The sequence below is a fragment of the Dreissena polymorpha genome, chromosome 8 (assembly GCF_020536995.1).
Source record: "Dreissena polymorpha isolate Duluth1 chromosome 8, UMN_Dpol_1.0, whole genome shotgun sequence".
Lineage (NCBI taxonomy): Eukaryota > Metazoa > Mollusca > Bivalvia > Myida > Dreissenidae > Dreissena > Dreissena polymorpha.
In genome coordinates, this window is record NC_068362.1 from 66,298,364 (window position 1) to 66,315,817 (window position 17,454).

The 17,454-nt window shown below is 35.3% G+C and overlaps 1 protein-coding gene across 7 annotated transcripts; it reads left to right on the forward strand.

Annotated features, from left to right (window-relative positions):
- Positions 1 to 12,815: 12,815 nt before the first annotated feature.
- Positions 12,816 to 16,667, forward strand: LOC127841744 (uncharacterized). 7 transcript variants are annotated; one of them, XM_052370798.1, is made up of 3 exons: positions 12,816 to 13,121; positions 15,182 to 15,322; positions 16,387 to 16,667. In XM_052370798.1, exons 1-3 carry the CDS (start codon positions 12,873 to 12,875, stop codon positions 16,636 to 16,638), a joined length of 642 nt encoding a protein of 213 aa, XP_052226758.1. In that variant the 5' UTR covers positions 12,816 to 12,872; the 3' UTR covers positions 16,639 to 16,667. The 7 variants fall into 7 exon arrangements, 2 of the variants coding, with proteins under 2 accessions (XP_052226758.1, XP_052226759.1); XR_008031301.1 differs by lacking the exon at positions 12,816 to 13,121 and adding an exon at positions 13,141 to 13,171; XR_008031303.1 differs by lacking the exon at positions 12,816 to 13,121 and adding an exon at positions 13,600 to 13,618.
- The last annotated feature ends 787 nt before the right edge of the window (positions 16,668 to 17,454 follow it).

The following is a 17,454-nucleotide window of genomic DNA, read 5'->3' on the forward strand; positions in this document are numbered from 1 at the left end:
TGAGTCTTACATGAATCAAATGTAATTATATATTATAATAAATGTATTACTAGATATAGACAATACGTACAGGACATCACCACAATTATAATTTGAAACAATATTTTGGGAATATAAAAAAATGGGAAAAAGCTAGAAATAGCCATTAGAAATATAAAATATTTCCGACACCAGCACAATTATTTTGGTTAATAACTTGACGAATGATGAAATAACTGTTAATGTATTACAAAATAAAAACAATATTCACTTTTTGGTTCCCATATCTTAAGTTATTTTGGCAGGATTAAAAAAAAATTAATTTACCATGATAACAAATCATTATAATTCAATCTAAACACTTACAGATACTTAATACCTTAAGAATTTACCATATTTTCCACATATAAGCGTTCACAGAGTGTGAGAAATCTCAACGTTTTAAATATACTTGTGGTAACATTTCAGTATAAACATATTTATAAAAATTTGGGTCCGGTTGTATGCACATTGATTTTAAACAGCGACCGTTTTAACATGTGAGGCCGTTTTACCACGGGACCGTTTTCATTTTTACCAGTAATAATTTTCACCATTTAGGGGGCAGTCTACGGTTTTTCTTGAAAATCCCCAGGCCGACAACCACTGGTCTGCAAAACACCTCAAAACAAGGCCTTCAGTCCCAACCTGAAAATAGATTCAGACAATATTCAGTGCAGCTCATCAACAGCTTGCAATTAAAGCACAAAACAATGCAGAAAAAGCACTTTAAACTGGTATCTGATGTAAAATAGACCTTTTCGGAGGTCTCGGAACTTGCCCCTAAAAACCCCATTTTCAGATAAACCCGGCAATCACATTTATCTTTCCGGGTAAGAATACGCACACAGTGGACAACATGCTTTGCACTATCACAGCAAAAGCTTTCAAACTGAGCCAAACAAAATGGGTCATTACCATTGAACTTTTTTGCACTGCTTACTTATTTAAACCCACCGTTGAAATCTGTCAAATGCCGGCTGCTTTAAGCAGGAAGTACATTTGTTTACATCTCACTGAGCATGTTGTTGTTGTTGACTAAAATTCAGGTAACTTAGTTTCGAATTACTGAAAACATGTTAAATTACTAGAATATTGACCATTTGTACCAGGGACCTATACAAACAAACATGACATTCGAAAATTTGCTGCGTCGGAGGTTAAAAGAACAATTATACATTTTGAGTTGTTTGCACTTAACATGTCTTGATAATGTTGCTATTTTAAACAAAACATGGTAACATTTTAATTCTATTAAAAGACCGGTCCAAATGAATATTAAAATGACATTCGAAAATTTGCTGCGTCGGAGGTTAAAAGAACAATTATACATTTTGAGTTGTTTGCACTTAACATGTCTTGATAATGTTGCTATTTTAAACAAAACATGGTAACATTTTAATTCTATTAAAAGACCGGTCTTTTGTACATGCATGTACGTGCGATAAACAACGGCAATTTAACCCTGGCGAAACAACCGGCATACTGCGTAATAATAAGACTAATTAATGATTGATTTTGAGATCAACAACACAACAATTAAACGAATACGTACTTGTTTATTTAACATAATATAATTTGAATCCGAAAAAACGTAACGCGTTTAATAAGCGAAATCCCTCGCAATCTATATCGTGTAGCCGCATTATCGCTACACAGGACCAATCGATCGAGATTATCAAATCTCGCGCACCGGTTTATTATCGCTGCACCGGGACCAATCGATCGAGATTAAAGTATAGGTCCCTGATCTCGCGCACCGGTTTATTTTGCGTGCTGTAACGGGATATCGCGAGGTTGCTAATCCCTTTGTTTGTATAGGTCCCTGTTTGTACTTACATTTAAGCTCCTGGAGTCAAAAAACGATTTTGTTTAGGTCATACACCTTATGTTCAGAAAATAGGGCTACAAAACTGTAGACTGCCTCCTTAATGTCCGGAAATTCATAATATCGCAGCATCCGGGCACTTGCGTCAGTTAGAGTTATATGCCCCTTGACGACGGTGAAAACAAAAGCGCTGTCGCCGTTTTATTTGCATTGAAATATTTAACACTGCTCGCTATTTTCTTAAGTTAAGGCACATCTTCGCGACCATTTTATAGAATAAAAATACTCAGAAATAGATTTCTTTCATAATAAATTTAATTTAATGAACGAACACACATAAGGATGAAAACAAACAACCAATGAATTTTTAATATACGCAACATGTAGTAGCTGATTTGAACCACTATATGTCTGAAGAAGCGTACCTTGTTATGTATTAAATAAATTCTCGTGATAAATGTTATTGTTTTTATTTAATTCACACCAATTTCGACACTTTTTGTTTCCGCATGTTAGGTATTTGAATGCCCCGTTCTTCATCACAAACCGATTATCTCGTTATGATCGGATACTGTCCAAACAAAGAAAACACGGTGTCATAAAGCCAGCTTGGGACATATACTTGGGGCTCTGCATTAACCACATGTGGTCATTAAACACAATTTATGATAATTCTATGTCATCTCTTGTCATACTGAGCAGTCATTTAAGCCAAATTTTTAATGCCGAAATAATTGAAAATACAGTTGCTTTATAAAATATTTTAAAATATATGTTTAAAAAATGAAGACATTTGTCCGATATGGAATAACAGGAACTATATAGTGTATAGATATTAGCCAGTTTAATAATACTAATGAAGTGTTTAATAACTTTAAATTTAAAATGTTGTACAATTTACTGCTACACAATTAACGTATTTAACGCGTGCCGGCAAATGTAAACTCCGCAATTACGTGTTTAGATGGTACGTTACTAAATTAATTGTACGTAACACCATCATGAAAAGGAGCAATCACGTTTGATCACAATAGGGGTTAACAATACTTGCGTAAAATAAATTAAAAAATATAGATTTTTGGTATCATAAAATGCTAGATTTTTATCATTCATTATGACTAGTTATTAAAGAGATTTCAATATACCCGCAAAGACCGTTCAGTTTGCATTATATACAGTTGTTTTTTCTATTTGTATGCTAGAGTTATAAATATTGTCATTCAGTGGAAACGAAACGAAAATTAGTTCAATGTAAAAGAAAATAACCACATCATCAAACGATTACAATGTATTCCGCTTTTTGGGGCTTTGTTTTATAATTGATTCAATTCACGTCTAACACTTTGGATGGCTGACGAAAAAAAACAATATTACATCCACACCTGTGCATTTATAATTACAATCAAATTATAACATGCTTTATTATTTTTGAAATATAATTTACTAAAGTCTTACTTTAAGACAGAATACGGCTAATTTATATTTTTGTTTTGTGAAATTTTCAGTATTTAGTCTTCTGAACACCTTCGCGACCATTTTATAGAATAAAAATACTCAGAAATAGATTTCTGTCATAATAAATTTAATTTAATGAACGAACACACATAAGGATGAAAACAAACAACCAATAAATTTTTAATATACGCAACATATAGTAGCTGATTTGAACCACTATATGTCTGAAGAAGCGTACCTTGTTATGTATTAAATAAATTTTCGTGATAAATGTTATTGTTTTTATTTAATTCACACCAATTTCGACACTTTTTGTTTCCGCATGTTAGGTATTTGAATGCCCCGTTCTTCATCACAAACCGATTATCTCGTTATGATCGGATACTGTCCAGACAAAGAAAACACGGTGTCATAAAGCCTGCTGGGGACATATACTTGGGGCTCTGCATTAACCACATGTGGTCATTAAACACAATTTATGATAATTCTATGTCATCTCTTGTCATACTGAGCAGTCATTTAAGCCAATTTTTTAATGCCGAAATAATTGAAAATACAGTTGCTTTATAAAATATTTTAAAATATATGTTTAAAAAATGAAGACATTTGTCCGATATGGAATAACAGGAACTATATAGTGTATAGATATTAGCCAGTTTAATAATACTAATAAAGTGTTTAATAACTTTAAATTTAAAATGTTGTACAATTTACTGCTACACAATTAACGTATTTAACGCGTGCCGGCAAATGTAAACTCCGCAATTACGTGTTTAGATGGTACGTTACTAAATTAATTGTACGTAACACCATCATGAAAAGGAGCAATCACGTTTGATCACAATAGGGGTTAACAATACTTGCGTAAAATAAATTAAAAAATATAGATTTTTGGTATCATAAAATGCTAGATTTTTATCATTCATTATGACTAGTTATTAAAGAGATTTCAATATACCCGCAAAGACCGTTCAGTTTGCATTATATACAGTTGTTTTTTCTATTTGTATGCTAGAGTTATAAATATTGTCATTCAGTGGAAACAAAACGAAAATTAGTTCAATGTAAAAGAAAATAACCACATTATCAAACGATTACAATGTATTCCGCTTTTGGGGGCTTTGTTTTATAATTGATTCAATTCACGTCTAACACTTTGGATTGTCAGTATTTAGTCTTCTGAACACCTTAACTTTTATGCTAATAATTAATTCGTATATTTATAAAGAGGAAATTATATATTAATGAATAAACATTTATTGGTTCTAACAGGATCCTATACCACGATATATATATATATATATATATATATATATATATATATATATATATATATATATATATATATATATATATATATATATATATATGGCTCCCTGGTACTAAATACTGATAAGCGAGTATTTGTCGGACAATAGTATTTACCGGACTTTCTGATATTTTCGTGTAATGTAACGCTGAAACGCAATTTACATCGTTACAAACTAACAGATGCTTGTTTTCTTGAAGTTGACAGCAACAATTCGTTAAATGCTTACATTATAGTTGAACAAGTGCGGTGTTTTCAAATTTCGTCGGAATGTAATGCGACCCCCTCGCGGTTGATGTTAATAGCACGCACATGCGAAGAAATCCCTTACTGAAACCCGAATTTATTCGGTGCTTGAGATTTTCCTTCCTCTACTGCAATAGATCAGGGCTCAATTATTTGTATAACATTCTCTAATTTTCAATGAGAAAGTTATGAATGTAGCCGTACTCGATCGTCGGTCATTAGTCGGGTCATTTTTCCAACATCCAGCTTGCAATTTGTAAGGACATTCATTAAGCCCTATTAGCTTTATTTTCTGGTCATACCGGGCTTTCGACGTGCAATCTAACCCTTCATCATAGTCAAAAGACATTTTAAACACCAATAACAACACATTTAATTACCTATCAACTTCCCAATAGGAAGGCAATTGGTGAAATGTCAGCAGAGGTAGCTCAATCAGCGTAGTCAATCGTGCGTAACTAGGGCATTGTTTTCACCGTCGCTAAGGAATCGCCTCTGCTGTGACGTCACTGCGATATCCCCATGTAGTTTTTTGCATTCTTGATATAAATAAAAGTACTGACAGTACTGGTGTGACGATGCTATTGAAGAGGATTGATATAAAACATCAATTTAAGTTTATCTATATCACCACAATTGTGTATGTTGATACGAACATTTTGGGTACGATAAAAAATTTGGGTACGAAAATTTTGGGTACGAAACAAACTTTGGTACGAATTTTTTTTGGGTACGAAACGTTTTTGGAACGAAAATTTTTTAGTGGTACGGGGAAGTAGTACCCGTGGGTAACTTTACCCATTGAGCGAAACTGGGAGGCGGGTCACATACTTGATCAAATCTAACAAGAAATATCTTTAAACAGATATTCGGCGTGTATTTTTCTGTACCGCTTTTCGTAAAAAATTTCTATTATAATAAAATGTTTGTGGGTTATTAAAATTACATTTCAGCATATATATACAAAACACGACATGATCGTTAATAATAAAAACTCATGTACATCATACCCTACCTTTATATCATTGTTTACGTTCTTAATTTAATAATGTTATATGTTCGGACGTGATTTCACATGCCCATGGACATGGATATATGCTTTTTTTCCTGTTGAATAGTGTTTGTTAATTTAAGTTCAATACGCATAGGCATGTTTGTTCATTAAGCATGGCAATACTTTTATGATGATTCTCGAAAGTAGGTATGAGCACATAGCCGGACCAGGTGAGCTCAATCGTAAGAGCACTTGACTATTCGAGTTCCCCCAGGAACATATGGATAAGTTAACTAACCAAAGCGACATGACCTTATACATGTATATGATGAAATCTAACAATCGAACGAATTATCAAACATGGTATGTACACTTAGGTGGTTGTGTAATTTCTGTTAGAATATCGTATTAAATATGTAAATTTAAAATGATTGTGCCCGCACTTGAGTTTGCTGGCTTGTTTAAGTCTATACGAGCCTAGGCTGCACCCAGTGTGTGTATTTGTGTTTTTCCAAGGTTATGAGTTACCTCCGCACCTGAGGCTGCATAATGTTTTGACCCGGAGTGTATCCAGCACTCCTACCTAATAAGCTTAGATTGACGACAGTTGGGAAGAATTTTGAATGATAACTGCAATTTCCAGCTATTTATTTGTTTTTACTAAAATACTTTTCAATTTTTTTATATGGTCTTGTGCTGCGGGGGGGGGGGGGGGGGGGGGGGGGGGGGGTAGGATTATCCGGAAAAAACACCTGTCCGGAATGGTGACCACAAAACAAACAAAAAATAAGATTGCGCCGGGAGCGGGAATCGAACCGGTGTCGTACAGGTGAAAAAGCGAACGTGCTTACCACTGCGCTAGCGGGACGAACAATACGCAAGGAAATGTTGTTTTATCTATATATATCATAGCAGTGCAGCGTTTACAATTTGCAGGTCCGAAATTGTTCGCATTAGATTTGTGATCGCGTAAAAAGATAATTTTACATGTTTTCATTCGCAATTTATTTACAAAATCAAGAACAAATATCAAACAAAATAGAGAAAATATATAATTGTTTCATTGGTCCATAAAAATTAAATGGATGTAAAATAACTAATTTAAAATTAACGTTTTGATTCACTTATTGAATCTGTTTCCCCAGAATATGCTGTTCTAATAATATTTACCTTTATCAAGATAATCAGCGAGGTATGCCGATTAGAAAAATCGAGCTATCTCAATCGGACTGGCTCGGTCTTTTACATAGGTCGCCATTGTGAAGAATTTTTTCATGATATGATAACTTAGACGATGCTTCGCAGCATCGTCAAAAAGTCATTTTGTACTTTAAATATTAACAAAACGACTACAAATTCAAATTAAATAAGTGCTACGTGTATCGGACATCGGTCTTAATGTTTTCACGGTCAGCGGGTTTGTAATTCTCACGGGGGTAACGTGAGAAATGCAAGACTTCCGGTTAATCTTAAGAAATTCACGGTCTTGCAATTCTCACGCTACACCGGTTTCAAAAGTGACACACGTTAAAAGACCCAGAGTAGATGGTTTACTTGGAAATGAAATTAACTTATTCTCGATTTTCACTTTTAACAACAGTATTCGATAACGAATAATCTTCTAAAGTAAATGCATACATCGCGAATGTATTCATTAAAATCCCGCGCTTAGCTTTCCTTGGCACCCATTTCTACCCAATCTTCACGCAAAGTTGTCGTTCCTTGCTCTCACATACAACTCTGCGAAAGGCTCAGCACGCCATTTTGTCTATAGAATAGCTAAAACCGAACAAACGCATTCAATGTATATTTGATTGGATATTTAAGATCGCATGCATTAAATTAAGAAATATGACTTTTAAATGTACGATAAATCGTGCAAAAACTTGCGAGTTTTAATGCAACTCTTCGGAACTATTTTATTGCCCATTTACGCAGATGGAATCATTTCACGCACTTTACAAATGTCAACAATTGAGCATAATGTTTATTGAGTGACGTTAGGAATTGCTTCAACGTGTGTGTGTATGTTGGTTTCTTAACATCAAGAAACCATATCAATTTTATAATAATGAATTAAGACTGATATAAGATCATGGTAAGAGATGGTTTTCTTTAATGCAGTGAATGCAATGTAACCGTCGTGCAAGAGATTGTTTAGTATACTGTAACCTCAAAGATGAACGCTTGGTATGATCATGACCACTCTGGATCCAACCGGCTTTTTATTGCATATACTCTTTACGGAGAATCCGGAGATGGACGAAGTGTTACGATTGTGATCATGACATGAATGAGACGCTTTCATAACAATAGTCCGTTCTGAGCCCAACACAGAGGTGAATGTAATGTTACCGTCGTGCAAGAGATTGATTTCTACCATGTCAGTTATGTACGACATGGTACGGCGTACCATTTGGGTCGAACGTCAACAAGACCTACTGGGTAAAAAGAGAAATGTACTTCGACGTACAATATGTACGTTGAAGTGCATTTTTTGTACTTCGACGTACACAATTGTACTTCGACGTACAGTTTTTACCGACCCTTGAGTGTTAGCCACTTACACCTGTCGCTTTTAGAGATATTTGACATTGAACATTATTATAATTTATACCAAATTATGCGAATATCGACCGCTATCTTATAGATAGTGTGCGTATTTATTGACATATGGCGTGGCGGAATCAACGTCTGACTTATGCAAAATATCACAAAATACGAGCATACCAGGGAGGTTATTATACATTTTTAATCCCGTAATCGTTTGGTAACTGTTTGGTTACCGTTGGGAATTTCATATAGTAATGCTCTCGGCCGTTATGCTCAGCCCCGCATGGTCAATAAATACTCACAATATGCTTGATAATTTTAATTAAAAAAAATGTAACATTGAATCTTCTTCACATTGGTATATAATCTATTTCAATGGATACATACATGAAACTTCTTCTTTTTTCTTCAATTTTGATTCATTTTTGTGTAGTGCATACCTCCCGAAGTATATGAGGTATTTAAATGAATCTTGCTAAATTTATAGAGGACCCTCAAAGAAAGTGCTGAGTAAAAGAACCACAACTCTTATCAGTATTTCAGAGTTACTGTCCTTGGCCTATTATGTACATGTAAGCCCAGAACCGGTCAATCAACCCAGAACGTTTTTATCGGAATTACCGGACTCTATTATTGGAAATAAAAATAATACCGGATTTTCACCTTTGACAACATTATTAAACGACACATTATATTTGAACGTAATACATACTTTGCGTATGTATTAACTGAAACTAATGGCTAAACGTTCAGTGATTCCCAACTTAACGTTGCATGAACACTCGCATTTTCATCTTTGCAATGCCAGATATTATTTGTTATTAATAACACATCGTTCTCTATACGTACAATACAAAAAAAGTATAAAATGCATTTTTAAACAACCTTATACATTGATAACTTGATAATTGCTCTTTCTTAATTTTCGTTTGCTCTGTTTAATAAATCTAATTAACAATATGGTTACGTTCAGATTTTAATAACTATAACTTTATCATTGTTGTTTTTTAAGTTTTCCACTGCTCCATTGCTTTTGAAGAGCACAATTACATAGTTATTATGGATTCAAGAGATTAAGAGATCCGTAAATACTTAAAATCAACGATTACTCCGTAAAATAAAGTTAATCCATACAAAAATCAGTGTTTCTTATAGCAATAGCCAAAATCTCAAAGCTAGATTTGGTCTGGTTACATTAATTTAACGAGATACAAACTGATCGTTATTATTGTTTTGTGGGACAAAATATTCCATTTGAAATTTTGAATTTTCCGCGACGATATCTGAACGTTAACGAGCGAACGCGAGTTTTGCATCTGGCAGCGTCAGAAGCAAGACGTAGTTCGAACGAATAATCATTGCTCCACAAGCGGTTTGTAAACACAGTTGTGTGTTGGAATTTAACGACGACAGCTGCAGATTTCTGAGATAGCTTAATAATTATGCAAATTAATCCAAACTGAATGACTCCGATCCTGATTCTAGATCATTCGTAAAATGAAACAAGATGGCATCGTGAAACGATTTTAATATGCTACACAGTTGCAAAACCTTTGTATTTTAACATTTTTATACCAATGTTACTTGTTTTATGGTCTTCCTATTGTAATTAACCTTCATATGGCACTTTTTGTTGTTGGAAGTCTTTATATAGCTTACCAGGTACTCGTATTGGGCAGTGTTTACGGATCTTTAACTGAATGTTCTTTGAGTGCATTAGACTTTTAAAAAAAAGTGACTTTGAAAAGATACGAAAATTCATATACCTATAAAGTGCATGGGGTTTCCTTTCTGAAATAATACATCAAAATTGTTTGTTTTCACAAGAATTGAATGTCAAAATATTACTTCGGCTTCATTCGGCACTTACAAAGACAACACTTAATTGTTTTTTCTATAATTGTTCGGTTTGTCTTGAAATTATCAAATTATTGAATATAGTATGGGTGTATTTTAATTTATTCGTCAGATACCTGCCACAAGATGAAAAATACCGGTTTATAAACTATTTCAAAATAATCAAACGTTATACATGTATCTACCTGTTAACGGTCCACTAAGAGATCTTTTGTGGTAATGAAATTGTATTACCGGTATATATCATTCTAATAAAACCAAAAGGCTCACATCATTAGAACGTGGTTTAAGTAAAACTATAAATCCTAAGAACATTATCACGTGTTGCATTTGTGTGATATTCAACGACACGTATTGAAATTATGTGATTGGTTCGTGAACATAAATACTTCTAGTGGCTCTAACAAAGGAAGTTAGGAGTGTGTGGTCCTCCAGCATTCGTAACTCATTTGTCAACTAGACTCACGAAATTAGGGACTTATTTGAATTATAGCTGTTATGTTCAGCTACATGTATATAGTTGTTACTGTAAGCTTTTTTTTACAATTCTAGTGTGACCTTGAATTGCGTGTGTGAGAGGGGAAGCGTATTTCCCGGGGAAACCCCAACCTGTCCGGTATGGTGACCATCAAACAAACTAACATGGATCCGGTAGCGGGAATTGAACCGGTTCGCATGAGTGAAAAGCGCGTTAACTATCTAATACGTCAACCGGGCAGCGAGGCGGTAACAATAAAAAATATATTGTTTATGTAATCAAACACGAATGTGATGAAGGTAATTATTGGAAAATAATTGTGCCTTTTCAAAAAGAGTTTCATAAAATTTAACTTAGCTTTTTTAAATATTGAAAAAATCTGAGGTTAAAGTTCAATAACATAGTTTTATTTTCTTAATTAATGGCTTTACATATTTTGGAAACTGAGTCATGTTTTTTTTATTGCGCTCTGTATAACAACATGAGCAACGACTTTAAAAAAGGTGTACATCAGAAAGGCCAATTAAATAATTTGAAATGTAACAATCACCCCATGCCGTGGCAAAAACTGTTTCACAAAAAAATCGCCCGTTTGTAAACGCGATAAAGGAAATATAAACAAGCGTTACGTCTCGTGTACGTCGTCATTCATCAGTAGAAGCGTCGTTTGACTACTTCATCGCGATCTGAGTTCCCCATGACATGCTATGTTCTATATCCGAGTATCTCACGACATGCCATGTTCTATATCCGAGTTCCTCACGACTTGCCATGTTCTATATCCGAGTTCCTAACGTCTTGCCATATTCTATATACGAGTTCCCCACGACTTGCCATGTTCTATATCCGAGTTCCTCACGACTTGCCATGTTCTATATACGAGTTCCTCACGACTTGCCATGTTCTATATCCGAGTTCCTCACGACTTGCCATGTTCTATATCCGAGTTCCTAACGTCTTGCCATGTTTTATATACGAGTTCCCCACGACTTGCCATGTTCTATATCCGAGTTCCTAACGTCTTGTCATGTTCTATATCCGAGTTCCTCACGACTTGACATGTTATATATCCGAGTTACCATGTTCTATATTTATGATTGTATTCCATATGTAGACTAAAACGGTATCTCCTGAAGAAATCAAGCAACTGTAAGTCTGTTACTCTTCTATGACGACGACATGGTACTGTTTCCGAATTCTCTTATTGTAAAAGTACGCACAATTAAAACCATAATTGTTTTCAACGGTCTGGCTGGACGTTTTTACGGAGAACACACTTAAGTAGTTTCTTCATTTAAATATCTAAGAATACACTTGTTTTAAAACGGAAATGTTAACAGGTCCATCAAACATATACATGTAGCTCAACTTATAGCGTGTCTTTTGGATAAAAAATTCAAAATTCGGGACGAACCATTAATAAAGAATGAAACTAGTTTACGCTCTCCAAAATATAAGGTGTTTAACCAGCCATGTACCCTCGCGTAGGGTTAAAAAAATCTACAACACTAACTTCTTTAAACGGCGAACTCATTCGCATTCCGCTAGAAATATATAGAAACATAAATATGATAAAATATTTGGGATAAACTAGTATTTCTGGACAATAACTTCACAGTAAAATGCTTATATTTGTAACGATAAACATTAAATCTATTGAACTCAAACAAGTTTTAATGGTGAGTACATTTATTTCAGTATTTAGCATCGAAACCGGCGCGTTACCCACACATTGTCACGTTCAACATTTAGTTCGCCTAGCTATATTTGGATCATATGATAAGAACTTTTACATCAACGTTTCAAAATTAATTCCCTTGTTTCACCTAATTTTATATTACGTACTTCAATCTTGTGAGTGTTGTTTTAAAATGTATATATCCTTTTTAAGCGGAGTTAGTTGCTGTAAATTATTTAAAGTTAAAGCATGTATGTGTAATTGATCAAGTAAAGTATGATCTTCTACAGAACTAAGCCAATACATTAAGATTCAAAGCCGTACTAGTTAAGCAAACATCAGAACTCATGTCCTCTTTTCCACGTGCCTGACCACATTTTGTTCTATATGTGGCCTGATGTTTCATTATATGACCCCTTTTGACATGAGACGGTATGCAACAAATAGACTTTACTTATGACTGAATTGTCAAGTTTTACGCACAAACAAGAACGAGAATTGAACGATAACATGCGGCATATTTCAATCTTTATCGGAATACCTTTGCTTCAGATTGCAATTTGCTTTAATGAAAAGAACAATTCTGAACGAGTAGCGGGCAACGATGACCAAAATGGTTCAAACTTCGCCGAAGTAACCCAGTTGCCGGACTGGTGTTTTGATCCTCCTGGTACTGACTGCACGTGGTATAGGGAATGCCTGTCGGTAAGAATGTATATGTTGTTGACTGCACGTGGTATAGGGAATGCCTGTCGGTAAGATGGTATATGTTGTTGACTGCACGTTGTAAAGGGAATGTATGTCGATAAGATGGTATTTGTTGTTGACTGCACGTTGTATAGGGAATGTCTGTCGGTAGGAGGGTATATGCTGTTGACTGCACGTGGTAATGGGATTGCTGTCGGTAAGATGGTATTTGTTGTTGACTGCACGTTGTATAGGGAATGTCTGTCGGTAAGAGGGTATATGCTGTTGACTGCACGTGGTAGTGGGATTGCTGTCGGTAAGATGGTATTTGATGTTGACTGCACGTGGTATATGGAATGTCTGTCGGTTAGATGGTATTTGTTGTTGACTGCACGTTGTATATGGAATGTCTTTCGGTTAGAGCGTATATGCTGTTGACTGCACGTGGTAGTGGGATTGCTGTCGGTAAGATGGTATTTGTTGTTGACTGCACGTTGTATAGGGAATGCCTGTCGGTTAGATGGTATATGCTGTTGACTGCACGTGGTATAGGGAATGTCTGTCGGTAAGATGGTATATGTTGTGGACTGCACGTGATATAGGGAATGTATGTCGGTACGATAGTATATGTTGTTGACTGCACGTGGTATATGGAATGCCTGTCTGTAAGAGTGTTTATGTTGTTGACTGCAAATTGTATTGAGTATGCCTGTCGGTAGTAAGGTATATTTTTGTGGATTGCATGTTCTAAATAGAAGGCCTGTCGGTAAGAGCGTCTATGTTGTTGACTGCGCGTGGTATATGGAATGCCTGTCGGTAAGATTTTATATGTTCCTGATTGCACGTGGTATAGGGAATTCCTTTTGGTAAGATGGTATATTTTGCTATCTGCACGTAGTATATTGAATGATTGACGGTAGCAGCGTATATGTTGTTGACTACACGTAGTAGGGGAATGTCTGTCGGGTAGAATGTATATATTGTAAGTTGCACGTAGCATATTGAATGCCTGACGGTAAGAGCGTATACGTTGTTTACTGCACGTTGTATAGGGAATACATGTTGTTGACTGCACGTTGTATAGGGAATGCCTTTCGGGTAGATTGTATATGTTATTGGCAGCATTTGTATAGGGAATGTTTTTCGGTTAGAGCTTATATGTTGTTGACTGAACGTGGTATAGGGAATGCCTGTCGGTAAGATGGTATATGTTGTTGACTGCACGTGGTATAGGGAATGCCTGTCGGTTAGAACGTTTGTTTGGTTGACTGCATTTTTATAGGTAATGCATGCCGTTTAAAGCTCATATGTTGTTGACTGTATGTTGTAAAAGGAATGTCTGTCGGTAAGAGCGTTTATGTTGTCTATTGCACGTTGTATTGGAAATATATGTCGGTAAGAGCGTTGATGTGGTTGGCTGCACGTTGTGTAGGAAATATCTGTCAGTAAGATGGTATATGTTGTGGCCTGTACGTTGTATTGGAAATGTCTGTCGGTAAGAGCGCATATTTAGTTGACTGCAAATTGTATAGATTATGCCTGTCGGCAGTAAGGTATATTTTTGTGGATTGCATGTTTCAAATAGAATGCCTGTCGGTAAGAGCGTATATGATGTTGACTGCACGTGGTATATGGAATGCCTGTCGGTAAGATGGTATTTGTATGTGTAGATGCTTTTGAATCGATTTTTGCTGATATTGAAATAAACAATTATTAAATAAAATTATCTAATACAAACGGAATATGTTTCGAGCTATGTTGTTAAACATTATTAAGGTCGATAAAAAAAATGCTCGCGACTGTTGACACAAACGCGCTGTTTAGACCTTATGTTTTCTGTTTCATGTAATGTTGCATAGCACATTTAGTATCGTTGATCAATGTCAAGTGTCGTCGGTTAGTTTCGTATAGTGTTCGCGATCGCCGAATTCCTAATAGAAAACAAACGATGTGTACGTAGAACAGCAATAATCAAATTAAATTACATCCGATGTGATTGTACTATGTGTATGCATTGTATTTTCTAGATTTTGGTTCTTTTTAAATAGTTGAAATATTTTTTTTCCAATTTATTCCAGAAACTAGACAACTGTACCGAAAAGGCCACATCTTACGCAATCGGATTCGGGGAGACAATCTGTACCGAATTCCGAACGAGGCGGGGCGAGTTCTCTCTCGTAGGACAGAAATGGATCAACTCCACCACGGCTTGTCTTCAAGTACGCTACAGTTTTCCTTAAAAAGTTATAGTACTGTTGTTTTAAATATAAAAAAGAAAATGTGTATGTGCATGCCCCAAATTCGCCGTTTTGTCACATTAATTGAGGAACTGAAACGAAAAAATGATAATGGTTATTTGCACAAATATAACTGTGTGTATATTGCGGGCTGCAGAGAAAATTGGACATAATGTTTAAATGGTTTTAAGGCAGTATATATTGATATACTGTGCACTATCGTTTGGTTTATCTCAACTAGATTCACAATGTAAAACCGATTCGAAATTTAAAATTGACCCGTAAATACAATTGGAAACAACAAGATTTGACCCCATGTTAGCAGAACTATGTTTTACAATAATTTCATGAATACAAAAATAAAATACAAATAAAGTGAACATTCACCTGCTTAAGCATGAACAAACTTATTATGCATTGTAGTCTTTTATTTATAAAATTCATTGGTTATTACACAACTTTTTGTGATGTATTGGAGTATTGGAGCTGTCCATAAAGTATGTCACGCAATGTTTGGCCATATTTTAACCCCCTCCCTACCCTTGTCATAAACTGTCACACATCTCAGACCCCACTCCCATAAAGTTTGTCACACGTTCGAGCCTTTTTAAAAAATAAACACCTAATGAAAATATTGATTTTTTAAGCTATTAAATTCTACGAAATATAAATAGTTAATCAGAAACAAGGTGTGACGTCACACGTGGCCTGACCACCCACCTCCCCCATGTCACAAACTGTCATACTTGTTTACACCCACCGCCTACTTGAGCATGACATACTTTATGGACGGCCCCATTGGTCAGAGGAATTCAGCCTTTAGACCAATTCCTCCGAGGGTGTGCCATAACAGTCCAATGTCACATAATAGCCGTCTTATTGTCTAATTACCTTTAAACTATATATCTCCACGCTTTATAACTAAATACAATTAAGTGTATCATTACAACAACATAATTAAGATAAATTGATGGACGCCAAGAAATTAATGCTTTTTCAAGTTATAAAAGTGACGCATACATCATAATTAATATGCTGTTTCGCAGAAAAAGTTGGTCACTGCCTTGACCCCTAAAGAACCGATGACTTGCGAAGAAGTCCAGACCTTTGCCTTCCATACTCACAGTTCGTGCTACACGGACACCCCTCTGGGCGCCCCGTCGTTTTGTGACCTTGATTTTGCAGACTGGTTACGGGTTTCGTGGATCGTGAAGCAAGCGCTCGTGCGTGAAACGAGCCAGACAGTCCAGCAAGCCGCTCAAATTTTGGGCCATTGCGCGAGCCATTTACTTGGATAGATTTGATAAATGAATTTGCATAAATGTGATTGGTATTTTGTTGTTACCTTAGTTGTTTTAGAAGCCCAAGGGATCTGTTTTACCCAGCTTTAGACCTTAGCTGACCTTCGTAAGCGTCCACTGAATTCGAATATAAAATATCCCGCCGGTACACTTTTCAAAATAAAACACGTGCACTCTACAAACAGTTACCAAATTTACATGAATATGTAGTTAAATTTACTTTCCATTTGGGTAAAATATAGGGTATGAAAAGGGATACTTCAGTGTGTTTTTCAACGATGTTAACTGCGTGTTAAGCATGAACCAATTGTATCTCCAATCAAAAGTCTTGAGGGATAGTACAGTTCAACACGCAACTCTCGAAATGAATACAGTTTGAGTATGTCCCTACATATTTAGATTATCAGCGCCAGAACGTTTGTACTCAAAGGCCGTGTTCTCATATTTAACAATTACAACCGTATTGCATTATGTGCATCAGAGACCATATAAATATTGGTGTGCCCTATTATTATATTCGTTATGACCCAAATATTTTAAATTGTTTTAAAAGTTGTCCGTGAAATATGTTAACGAAGAAAGCTTTAAACATGCCGTCGTTCAAGCAGTGGAATCGTGACCTCACTGTTATGCCTTGCATTCCATCTCGCAAGGTATAAAGGTCAGTCTGTGATCAGTTAAACAATCGTTATATAAACGTTATCGCGGTAACTAGGTGAACTTGAATTTTATTTTGACCAGAAATATCATACAAAAAGATACCATAATATTATGGTATGTCTATAATAGATTATTAATGTGTTTTCAACAATG